This window comes from Myiozetetes cayanensis, unplaced genomic scaffold (genome assembly GCF_022539395.1).
Source record: "Myiozetetes cayanensis isolate MyiCay16 unplaced genomic scaffold, myiCay2020 scf27, whole genome shotgun sequence".
In the NCBI taxonomy this organism is placed as follows: domain Eukaryota; kingdom Metazoa; phylum Chordata; class Aves; order Passeriformes; family Tyrannidae; genus Myiozetetes; species Myiozetetes cayanensis.
In genome coordinates, this window is record NW_026087488.1 from 2,947,049 (window position 1) to 2,959,150 (window position 12,102).

At 47.8% G+C, this 12,102-nt stretch overlaps 1 protein-coding gene across 1 annotated transcript in view; it reads right to left on the bottom strand.

Moving 5' to 3' along the window:
* Positions 1–1,076: 1,076 nt before the first annotated feature.
* The window catches only part of PPM1E (protein phosphatase, Mg2+/Mn2+ dependent 1E), a 57,295-nt gene continuing 46,269 nt past the window's right edge, over positions 1,077–12,102 (bottom strand). The window contains exons 2-7 of the mRNA XM_050321553.1: positions 9,589–9,707; positions 5,382–5,581; positions 4,107–4,295; positions 3,249–3,392; positions 2,893–2,986; positions 1,077–2,589 (exon numbers count right to left, since the gene is read on the bottom strand). Coding sequence (XP_050177510.1) covers positions 1,520–2,589; positions 2,893–2,986; positions 3,249–3,392; positions 4,107–4,295; positions 5,382–5,581; positions 9,589–9,707 — 1,816 coding nt within the window. The 3' untranslated portion in view covers positions 1,077–1,519. The remainder of the gene's footprint in view (positions 2,590–2,892; positions 2,987–3,248; positions 3,393–4,106; positions 4,296–5,381; positions 5,582–9,588; positions 9,708–12,102) is intronic.

Consider the following 12,102-nt stretch of genomic DNA (forward strand, 5'->3'; position numbering starts at 1 on the left):
CGTCGTGTTGAATAATCTCCTGGCTACTTAATATTAAAATACTTTGCAAATTCTAGCTAAACACTAATACTGCTATTGTAACTGCTAAGGTGATATGAATGGTACACTAAGTGCCTATGAAGACTGACTTGATTCATACTCCTCCTGTCTTACTGTAACGAAGGACAGTAACGGGATCGGGGCGTAGTGGAGCTGATGGGAATCGGCTGCTTTATTTACGTCCCAATTAACGGCTCCCCGAGGGAGCGGGGAGGGGCTGGTGGCCCCTGCCAAACCGGGGCAGCTGACACTCCTCACTGGCCCCCCTGGACCCAGGGTGACCCAGAGCAGTGAATTCCACCCAAGGACAGTCCCTGCTCATCCGCATCCTCGGCATTTCCACCCGCTCCGGATCGCTCTGGCAGCCCGGCACCCGTTCCTGCGCGCCCTGACAACGCCCCACGGCAGCCCTGGCGCTGCACCCCCCCATCCTTCCTGCTGAAATAGGATGTTAAAGGATGGCTCTGCCATCCAGAAATCATTAATGAGACCAAACAGCTCATCCAGTTGCTCCTGATCCGTGGTGCGGAGGGACAGGGGGTTGTCCTGGACTTCTCCACGGATTGGTTTCTTTTAAGACCTGAGATGAAGTTAGGGTGGGAAGAGGTTGGCTCAAAGCATTAAGCACAATCATGTTCAACTAACTGAGAACAGTTTCCTAAACTGAGAAATGAGAAAAAATGCCACTAAAAGCACCAGAAAGATACAAAATTCCCTACACTGCACCTCCAGCCACAGGAAAACAGGATTTTGTTAAACTACAAGAAAAGTTTTCTTCATATTCCGCATTTTATGTTACATGGAGGAAAAAAAGAAAAAAAACAAAAAAAAGGTAAATTATGAGTCTGTACCTCGACAGGAGTCTGAGACCAGAGCAGCAGGAGCTTAGTGTGTCCATTCCTAAGGTACCTGGTAAACCCTGTATGGCTTTTAGTCGTCTACCTGCAAAAGTGGATGTGATTCCTAATTCACCTTAACGCTCACCTGGAACAAACAGAAAGCAGAACACAAGAAACACCTCCCTCCCTCCTCCCCTCCCCAAACCTCGACTCTACGGAAACTTCCCCCCGCTCTAGAAAAATTTGGCAGTTCTGAAGCAGACCGTCCTGTCAGTATTGCTGCCCAGACATTCCTCAGGCAGGTGCAGCCTCCTGCGTGTCTAAGGCCTGTGCCCTGGCGGAGTCTGTCCACGTGAAGCGGCTGTTTGGCTTTCCCTGGTGGATGTGGCTGGACACTCGTGTGTGCGGGTGGTCGGGCGGCTGCGGAATTGCTCAGGGTGGCACCACCGGCAAACTTTATTGAGATTTTGAGACAACTAACATTTGTTAATTCCTAGGTCTATTTACACAGGGTTTGGAGCTTTGCAGGGGACTGGAGTACAGTTCGGAAATGCCCACCTCTTTTCGCTCTCTGATGATGCCAGTTTTTATTTTGGGAATGTCTACTTTGGGAGTCTGACAGGGGGAACACGAGGGGGTGGTTACATTTTACAGCATTGATGGAGGGATGGGTCTGGTATACAATTACTTTGTCTTCGCATCAAAAACACGCTCTCGCTGTAAGTGTTACGGCTCAGCAGCCTCTGCCAGGGGGAGGGTCGGGCCGACGCCCTCCTGCTCCTGCGGCCCCGGACAGGGAAGGGCAGGGTGGATCCTTCGAGGTGGGAAGGCTCGTGAGCCCAGAGCGGCGTGTGAAACTTTGGTGTGAGCCTGGCTGCTCGTCGCCTCTTCCCGCTGCACAGCCGGACCTGCAGGAACGCGGCTCGTTTTCCCAAGGATTTGAACAGTTCATCTTCCAGCCCAGAGAAGATGGGGGATAACCCCTTCACCCTGTAGATGCCCTGCCCTGCAGCACCCGAGCTCAGGGGAGCGTCGTGCTCCCCAGGGTGGCTCTGCCCGCAGACCGAGGCCGTGGCACGCTCTGGGGATTCTCCCTTCGCCGGGAAGCTGCTGATCGAATCTGCACTCTTTGGTATTCCAGGACTAAACACTTGGACTGGTGGCAGACATTTGGCACTCTGAGGTGTACTAGTTTCTGTTTTTGTCAGGTCTAAATAGCCTTGATCATCAAGCAGGTTGATGCTGGACCCTATGCTTAAGCTAGTTCTGTCGGTGAAGGAATCCACTCGTCCTTCGTACCCTAAATCTGCCGGTGCTGAGCACTGGTGCTGGGGCCACGGCCGTTTGCAGTCTCCGTGGTTCTCCTTGTCTTCCCCGTTGTCTTCCTGCCCCCCTTGGAAAGAGTTCTCTGTCCAGTCGGACTCCTCGCTGACGGTGACGGCCGCGTTCATGTCCCTGAGAAAGACCACGATGACGGTGATGTTGTCGCTGGAGCCGGCGTCGCGGGCAGACGCCACCAATTTGTGTGCTACCATGCTGCTGTCACCGTTGTTCTCCTTGAGGTGGTCAGCCACCACCTTGACTGCCTCGTCGGGGTTCACGGTGTCGTAGAAGCCATCGCAGGCCAGAATGAGGTAGTCTTCAGAGCCATCCAGCACCGTGGAGGCAGAGTCTGCGTCCCCACAGATGTATGGCTTGTGCTCAGCGTCCCCTGAGGAGAAACAGCACACAGACACCACCGTGGGTTTGCAGCCACAGCATCCAGAAGCCCTTTATTAACTCAGCAAGGAGCCAATGACTCCTAGCCCAAGTTAAAGCAATTATTTGGGAATTATTCCCTCAAACTGTAGGGGGAAAAATAGAGGTTATTGCTCGCAGGTCGGTCTACAGCTGTATTGCAAATTGCGATCGCTAGAAAATTAAAATTTTGTGGTTAAAAAGAAAATCACTGAAAAATTAAAATTCTATTAAAAAAAAAATCAAGTCTCCCAAAGGAGTGAAAGCCCTCTCTTACCAATAGCTCTGGAGACAGACAGACTGCCGTTCACCCTCCAGGCTCCAAACCAGACCACGCAGCCACCCAGGGCCTCGATGCGCTTCTTCTCGTCCTAAACAGCAACACAGGAGTTGTTTGGACAGAGCTGCATCACACACGGAACACTCCCATAAATATTTGTTCTTTCACATACACATGGTGGAGGCTGCAGTCCCCCAGAGGTGACACAAAGGGTTTGTACACAAATGCACAGTGACATCCAAACAAACCAGGGTAACTGGAACATGCTCCCAGGGACTGGCACGGCAGCTCTCACACCGAGCTGGTACCTGTGGGGAACCAGCCCAGGCGTGTTTGGAACAGGCTGTTCTCACCTCTCTGTCTGGTTTGTGGGGTTTCATCAGCTCCACAGCTTGGCCTCTCCTCACGAGCATCACCTGGGAGTCCCCGAGCCAGGCCACGTGCAGCATATTGCCGCGGATGAAAGTCACCACCCCGGTGGTTCCACAGCGCAGGCTCTGGACAGGGTGGAAAAAAAAACCAACAACATTTCCATTTCAAAGCATTTTCTTGCTTAACTCGAGGACAGAACATGTTGACAGTGCAGCACAAAGCCTATTCCCAGGGAGGAACAGGCAGTGCTTTCCCTACGGCTACGACTGCTCAGTAAGAGCCCCCCGGAGCCGACCTGGCTGAATGTGAGCGACTGAATTTGCCCCGTGACATCTCTGGAATGGGAACTGCCTGTCAGCAGCCAGGCTCTGCTGCTGTCTGCTGTGTGACTGCCCTGGCTGACTTCCTGCCATTGACAGACACACAGGCATGGCAGTGAACTTGGAGGGAGGTTTATTTATGAGCAGCCCGAGTTCCCTGCACTTAACTCATCCCTTGCGTGAGTTTAGGAGGCCTATGACTCACTTATCCACTAATTCTTGCTTTCTGGAGACAAGAAAAAATGTATCTTGTAGAGATGAGGAAAAAAAACCTCACCCCAAGGACTAAACCTGAGGAAAAAAAACCCATCCCAAGGACTAAAGAATGGCAGCAGCATCCTTCTAAAGCAACGGGCTGCTGCGAGAATCGGAAGCTGGCATTTTTTTGGGACACAAAGGAGCACACCAGTGGGCACCAGCCCCATGGACTGTGCGTGGGCAGCTCCAGCCTGACCTTGGCCTGTGCTTGGAGCTGACAAAGGCAGGATTTATAGATTGATGCTGATTGAGCTGCCTCACCTCCCTGGCTGCCTTCTGGACGAAGCGCTCGTCGGTGACGCGGAAGGCTCGGCACAGAGCCTCGGCTGGGTCGTGCTGGAACATCTCCTGGTGCACCATGTTCACGTGCAGGTGGATGGAGGCGTAAATGGCAGCATCCACTCCCCCATGGCCGTCAAACACCGCGAAATAGGCCTGTTCTTCCTGGTCCTGCCAAGGGAAACACATGGAGAAAACACCTCAGGAGAAAGCAATGGAAGCAGCCCGTTGGGCTGTCCTAAACCTTTGAACTTGGGATTTGTGGTGTCCTCGTTAAACTGGACTTAGAGGCAGAGCCTCCGCTGGAAAAACAAACTACTCTGACCATCTTCACTTCCACCTTACTGTCAAATGCTACCTGCCAGAATCACCTCTGTGGGGCTCTCACTGCTCCTTATGTCCCATTTGTTACGAGTCAGTCACACAACTCAAATAGGAAGTGCCATTCTCATCAAATTGTGCAGGAGACTTTGTGAGTGTGAAAACCTCAGGGAGGGAAGAACATCCACTACAGTTTGCATGAAGTCTGCGTCGAGACTGGAATCCACCAGGGATAAAATGCCAGTACAGTTAAAATGTGAAACCTCTGCTTTCATTCTCCTCATTTCTTAAATCTAAAACATATCATTTTAGATGCCTGTCTTTGAAAAAAAAAACACCATTATATGTGCTCTCTCATCAGATAATTGTGATTACATTCACAAATCAAATACAGCAAAATCACTCATCTTTAAGTCAGTTTTCTCAGCTTCCTCTTATCTGTTCGGAGAAACAAAGCGGTACCAAGAGACAGCAACTCCTGTGCCTATTCACACACACACCACCAACCCACTGACAGTGCCAATTCAACCTTGACAGCCAGCTCAATGCCTGGAGTATTTGCACATTGTAATTTTTAGGTAATGGGCTCCAACACAAATTGGAATAAGAAAGCTGACAATTGACAGGCAAAGGAAACATCTGCCTCTGTTTGCATTAATACAATTTAAAGGTAAGAATGTGGATGGGGCAGAAGATGGTTATTAAAGTGACAGGATGTAATAAAGGTGCAATTATGCAGCAATCTGATCCTAGAAGTAAAAAAGTCTTGATACTTTCTTTTATTTCCCATTGCTCAGTGTCCAGTTTTATATCTCCTTTTTCATGTGTCCCTCCTCAGGCCCATCCCATTTCGTCTCCTCCACAGAAGACGCCCCAGTTTCCCCAAGAATGGAAACCACTCTCACATGATCCGTCTCCCAGGTGACCTGTGCTCACCTCGAGGTTGAAGAGCGTGTTGAAGTCAGGGATGCAGACGTGCTTGTCCTCCATCTTCCTGCGCATGTTCTTGATGGCGTGGATGGACGTCTCGTAGTAGCGGTGGGGCTTGGGCTGCAGGGGGAAATCTTTCACCCAGTTGCTGCAGATCTCGTGCAGTTTGCTAAAAACCAGGCGGGCCAACTTCACCGTCTCGATCTCTGGGGAAGGCACAAACCACAAATGAAAGGCTGAGAGTGTTGCTAATTGAAAATTCTTTCTCCCTTGCATGCGTCGCGGAGATGAAACAAAACCGTTTTTAGCCAAGCAGTTGAAATGGATGTCAGCAGGGAAATTCTGGGCTCTGATGCATGAAAAGGGGAAGCCAAACCCACCATAATCAGCATTCATCAGTAAGCAGCTCATTGTTTGTTTGTCTTTTTAACTTAAACATTTCCCCGTGCCTTTGGGGAGCTCATTTGCAGCATGAGAAAAAAACAAAAAGCGGGTCCTTTTCCCTCAGCATCCAATTCCCCTGTGCCACCGTGCCCAGGGTGCTGCTGCTCTGGCAAGGACTTTGTCCTGGCACGTACAAAACCCGCCATCCATAACAATGAGAGATTGGTTTGGGACCCAGGTCTCTGTTCCAAACACCATTTCGCTGCAGAGCCGAGGCAGAGCAGTGGAAATAATCTGCAGAAATTAGCAGTGCTACTTCAAGGTGTTCTGGCAGTGCACACTTTCAGCAGAGCACAAGTCAGGTGCTGCCTCAGTTATTTCCAGATTTCTTATTATTTCCATACTCCTGACGAGGGTGTGCCAAAGAAATCTGCATGAGCAGGTGAGAAAATCACAAAGGTCTCAAATTTAGGAAAATGCTGAACTGTCACTCCTGAGAAATAGGCATTTAAAAATGTGAAAACTCAGGCACTTGACATTTGTTCTGAAATTCAGGGCAGGGAAAACAGGAAGTAATCAGAGCTGAACACATCAAAATCTCTTTGTTCATGATCGTTCACCAAAGCCAGAGATCTTCAAAGCTGAAGGCAGCAATCCATGAGTGCCAATCATTCCTGGAGGAGGAGGGGCTCAAAGAGAGGGAGGAGAGGGGAGTGTTCCAGCATCTCCTGGTTCACAGGAATTCTGTGAAGAGCCTAAAAGCAGCATTTACTAATTTCTGTCCTAGGCCTACACCAAAAGTGTGCCAGAGTGACCAAGGGGCCAAGATCTTTGAGGAACAAGATACATTCCCAGCTCTGTTGATTATGAGCTGGTCCAAGTTTGATCTGCAAGGAGCTGGAAATACACTGTACACGTGACCAAAAGGAGCCTTAGCTCCTTGATCACACCAGAAACGGGCACCAGTTCCTCCCAGCACTCATCCTGCTCTCCCCAGTGCCACCAGGAACCTCTTTGCTGGGTCATGTGTTTAAAGGGGAGCACGCACAGCCTGATGTGTCCAAATGATATTTTCCAGAGGGAAGCCCCCAGACTTGCTCTTCCATTTCTGGGCAGAGGGAAGTGGGGTCCATGTCAATGCACAGGTGAATGTCACGTGGCTGTTCCACCTCACAGTGTCACTCTGAGGGAGGACAGCAGTGAACCCACTGGCCGTGCTCAGATCCTCAACACCCTTCCCAGCGGGAATACATGGAGTGTTGGCATCATCAGTAGTTCTAAAACAGCAGAAAGGCCCACAATGGTTAACCCACCCCCTCACAGCTGGAAATTGCTCATCAATTGTTAATGTTGCTGCCCTGAGCCAGAGCTGACTCAGCTGTCACTGCGGTTGTGTCACAGAGAATTTCATTTCCCTCCTGCTGCTCCACAGTCCCCAGGGTTGGAGGGAGTGCTCCACTGCACCACAGCCAGTGGGCAATCCAGCTCAGGCACTGTTGTTCCCAAAGACTGACTCCTGGGGCAAAATCAGGGTAGGAAGGACACCAGGAAGTAGATCCTGATTTTTAGTACCATATTTTATGACTTCTCTTGAAAACACGGGTCAGAACCCACGTTTGTGGACAAGTCATCGAGACAATGGCCAAGGTTTTCCTTAATTTGGGAGCTCCAGGTTCTGAGTAGTCAACAGTCCCTTTGTGTCTTGGCTGTGGTAATCCCATCTCCCAGTCCCTGGAACTCCAACTGGAAGAGTCAGCCATGGCCTGTGACTCAGATTCTGTTCTTGATATCCAGAGACACACAATCACCCCAAATATAACAAGCTCATATTCTGGCATTCCTACATTTGTAGACTCAAAACAATTTTCCTTCATTTAAGATTTGCCCTCTTCTTTCAGGAAGCTTCTAGTTTCCCTTCCACCAGCACAACCATGACTGCTTTTACCACCCCTAAGTCTGTGAGATGATTTGTCACGTTGCAATTCTCAGAGTGAAATGTGCCACTAAGGAAATTTGAAATTGCCTTTTTTTTTTTTTTCCTTCTGGCAAATTCAAACTTGAGGCAAATCAGGTAAATGTCTCCTTGTATTACACAGAGTAAAAATCTTCCTGGGTTCATAAGAAACCCTGACAGAAGTGGATATTAAAACCAGCCAGCTGAACTCAGCTTGGTTTCACAAACAGCATCAGGGTGCAGTGAACTCAGAGCATGAAACTTGGAGATGTGCTGTGGCTGCCCCACCCCTGGAAGTGTCCAAGGCCAGGTTGGAGGGAGCCTGGAGCAACCTGGGCTGGTGAGTGGGTGGCCTTTAAGGTCCCTTCCAACCCCAAACCATTCTGTGGCTCTAATTCCGTGATCACCTGAGCTCATGTCCTGTTTTGGAAAACGATCATTTATGGCATATGGTTTGCAATTGCAGTGTTTGTGTGAAACCTTTGCCTTACTATGGGCCAGAAGATGTTCTCTCTCTTCCTCTGTCCTTTATCTTCTCAATTTAACTTTTCACATCGCATCAGTAAGGGGATATTTTATTTCCAAGTACCTTCATCGTGACAATTCACCTCAACAAACTGCATCTGGAGTGCTATTCTTAGTGCCTGCTCCAGTCTGTTCCCATCTCAATCTACGTTTGCATCTGTCTTCCAGACTCAGATATATTTGAGTGGCAATTTCTGTAGGTGTGAGGGCTTTGTGGTGGTTTTTTTTCTTTTCTCTCTTTTTTTTTTGGTTGAATTCTTTAGATATTCTATGTGGAGGCTTAGTCAACATTTCCTTGGAGACTGTCAAATATTTATGCACATCTCAGAGATCTCAATTTGAAATTAATGAAGGCTGCTCAGTCAGAACAATGACAAATCTATTCCATTTACCTGCTCAGCAGGAGGAGGCAGCAATACCTACAGAAAGGGAACCCAGAGCATGTTTTTCTCTTTCTCAGGTTTCCAAAGGCCTCTGGGGAATGCAGCTGAATCTTCCTTTTTGAAGAGTCAGATTTATAGATCCTCCTTACCCCCAGAATAATTCAATTTTTTTTTTTTTAATCAAAAAAGGAAGGAATGGACAAAGTGGTTTGGTGACTGTTTTTTCAAGATCAAATGACAGAATTCCTGTCAATACATGTGAGAAACGTTGTTCTTTGTTGTCATGAGCAACCCAGCATTTTTTTCAAGGTTATTTGGGCCAGCAGAGTCCTGTAATGATTTCAGGTGCATGACCTTGAGCTGGATGCTGCAAAAATCTCCTTAGTCAACAAAGATAAATGAGGAAAAGGAATTTTTTTTTTCCTTTTAATCCTGAAATCTCTTTGTACTATCTTTTGCTAAAACTATATATAAAAACTTCAAGCCATAGTAAAAACTATTCTGGCTGAAATAATTCAGAATTAAATTCTCTCTTCCCACATATATTTGACTTTGCTCCAAGGATGAAGGAGGACAACTAGCACTTGCCAGCAGAACCACATGGACTAAAGGGTTGATGAAGAAATTCAGGGCCATCAGACACAGCCATGAAGGTGCACTTAAAAGGAAGGAGTTATTTCAAAATGAGAAAGCTTTGACTAAGAAATTAGTCACTACCTGTATCAGGAGTGGTGGGGAATTGCCCATTAATCTTTTCCCATCAGGAAGGGATATTCCTCCACCAGAAATCCCGTCCAGCTTCCTTTAGCTGGCTGGTAGGAGGAACTCATTTGAGGAATTAATGAAATTCGGGTGGCCAGACAAGATGGATCACTGAAGTCAAAGCTGACCTTAAAACCCCAGGAATCATCTGCAGAGTGTTGCAGTGTCCAGTGCCAGTGACAGACCCCCCCACGGCGGCACTTACGAATGATCCCATCCGCGTTGTCCACGTGCTTTGGTAGGAAATGCGCCGAGAGGTCGCTCTGAAGGACCTCATCTGAAGTTGCTCTTGCTAAAGCAGCGGCCAAAAATGAGGGGCAGTTACTGCAAAAGAAGGAGAGAAACACACAAGATATTTTAATCTGATTCTGGGAGGTAACTCACAGTATACGCTTTTATCTTTAGCCCAGTCTGTCCAGTTTCTCCTAAGAACTGGAGTCAGGATTCCAAAGGATAGGAGAAGTCCTCAGATTTCAGTGTCCAAGGACTCTCCAAGGGGCACTGAAAGTTAAGGCTAAGCCATAGGAGGCGTGATGTTGATGTGCCTAAGGTTAAAATGTTCCCTTGTGAATGATCTCTATCCGAAGTGGCTTTAACTCACTGTATCTTAATTAAACCTGGTATCTCCCAAGATTAATTAATCTATAGCAAACCAAGGCCAATGTACACCCTCACATTCAGGAGTTTAATACCTCCTAATTTATGTATGACTTTGTATTTCCCACTGGTCAGCCTGAACTTCTCCAGGTGTTCTCCTGACACAGCCTGAAAGTTCCAGTTTCCGTAGATACCATCCACGTCCTCCACGAGACACATCTCCTGTCACAGGGCCATGCAGAGACATGGGAGCCAATTTCAGTCTCAGAAACTGTCCATCAACAAGAGGATTCCATGTCTGATCCTATTTACCTACAGCAGTGCCCGGGATCAACAGGAGGAGAACACAGCGGGACCTCCATTACTTGTGGTGCCTGCAGGAGCTGATTCTCTCTTGTCTTTTCCGCCTCTATTCAGCTCAAAAAGTGCAGGTTTTGTCTGTTTTTAGCCCAAACACTCCAGAGTGGTGATGCTGGTTACTGGTCATGTTACATGTGATTCCCACATTGCAAAAAAAGGAAATAGAATGCCTGGGAGAGAATAATTACGTCAGCAGTGATCGACACCGCAGGAACCTGAGCTGCTTTCCCAGTCCATGGCTTACCCTGACCAGCTCAGTGCTGAAACTTGACAGAGAACCAATTTTGTTTTGTGTCCCTTATAAACAATTCCTCCCTGGTGGGCAAAGAGGGAACCTGGGTAGGAGCTGGGGCAACAACAGTTGCTAAAATAGAGACTTGGGAGCTAAACAGCAGAGAGGAAATATCCCTGACATGAGGAAACTCTGCTCTGCCTGGGCTTGGAAGGTGGGACAGCCACATCCGTGAAGATCCAGAGTCAGGAACACTCATATCTGGAACTTTAGGCATTATTTTAACCACTGTGACAGATGACACAATTGAAAGGTGCATTTAACAGGGCTATGGAGCTGGACAGAGAACTTCCCCAACCAGCTCCAAGTGCTATTTACATGTCCCCAGAGCCAGTGCCAGAATTCCACACAGCAGGTCTGTATCCAGCCAAGGACTGCATTTCCATTACAATGCTAAACCTACACAAAAAGCTGCTAAAGATGTTATTAGATAAATTAGAGGATTTTAAGTACATCCTTCCTGATTCTCTGGCAGCGTAGGTGTGTTTAGAACACCCACAGTTGCATTGCAGCAGTCCTGGAATAACTCTGCTAAGGTAATAAATCAAGCCTAAAAGTGGGCTGTTTCCATCAATTAAATTGGAGAAAAACAGTCTGAGGTGGGTTTAACTCAGCCCACATCTTATTATGTTACCAGCTGAACACACAACTCTGCTCCATCCTGATAGCATTAAAGAGGGGAAGACTTTCTAAATGTTTTTTTTCCTGAGCTGTTCCTCTGTGCTCTAAATCTAATCTAAGCTCTCCTACTAAAAGAAAGAGAGATGGCAAATTTAAAATTCTCATTGCATGGGAATCCACCACCAGGGTTTGAGCAACTGATCAATTTTGATGGGAAAGGTGGAGACAATAAATCAGCTGAAGGCTTTCCTTCTATGTCTGGCCACTCTTTGTCCTAATAATAACAGCTGCTGGCCCAGGAATTAATTGGCCTTGACATTTGTTGATCACAAAGCTTCTTATGTGGCTGTTCCAGGGCTGTGCCATGTAAGCAGGGAAGTGACCAGCTGCAGACAGATGACTTCCTCTTCCTGATTAGCTCAACTCAAAATTTACTTCTCGTCCTTGGCTCCCGGGAGGGTTTTAGTTGAATTACTTTTCCCCTCCAAGGTGCAGCAGACAGCACTGGAGGGTTTTCACTTCTTTTAACGTGGCTGTTGAAGTCAAACCGCTCTCAGGACACTTCATTACTGTTCCACCAAGACAAATGAAGACTCAGGTCTGGGATCTTTGTTTAACCTACAGCATCCCACACAAACAGCAACGCTCCCTGCTCTGGGCAGACAGGATCCATGGGGACTGCAGGAGCCTTGATTCCTGCTGCTGGCACAACTAGGGATTACCTGCTGAAAATAAATTCTTCTGCCACATTCTAGATGCTCAAGTGCTATTAGTCATTAAGTTTGACAAATTGGAAGCGGGAGGGCACGATCTTGTTTAGCAGAGAGCTGAGAGCTAAAATGCCTTTGT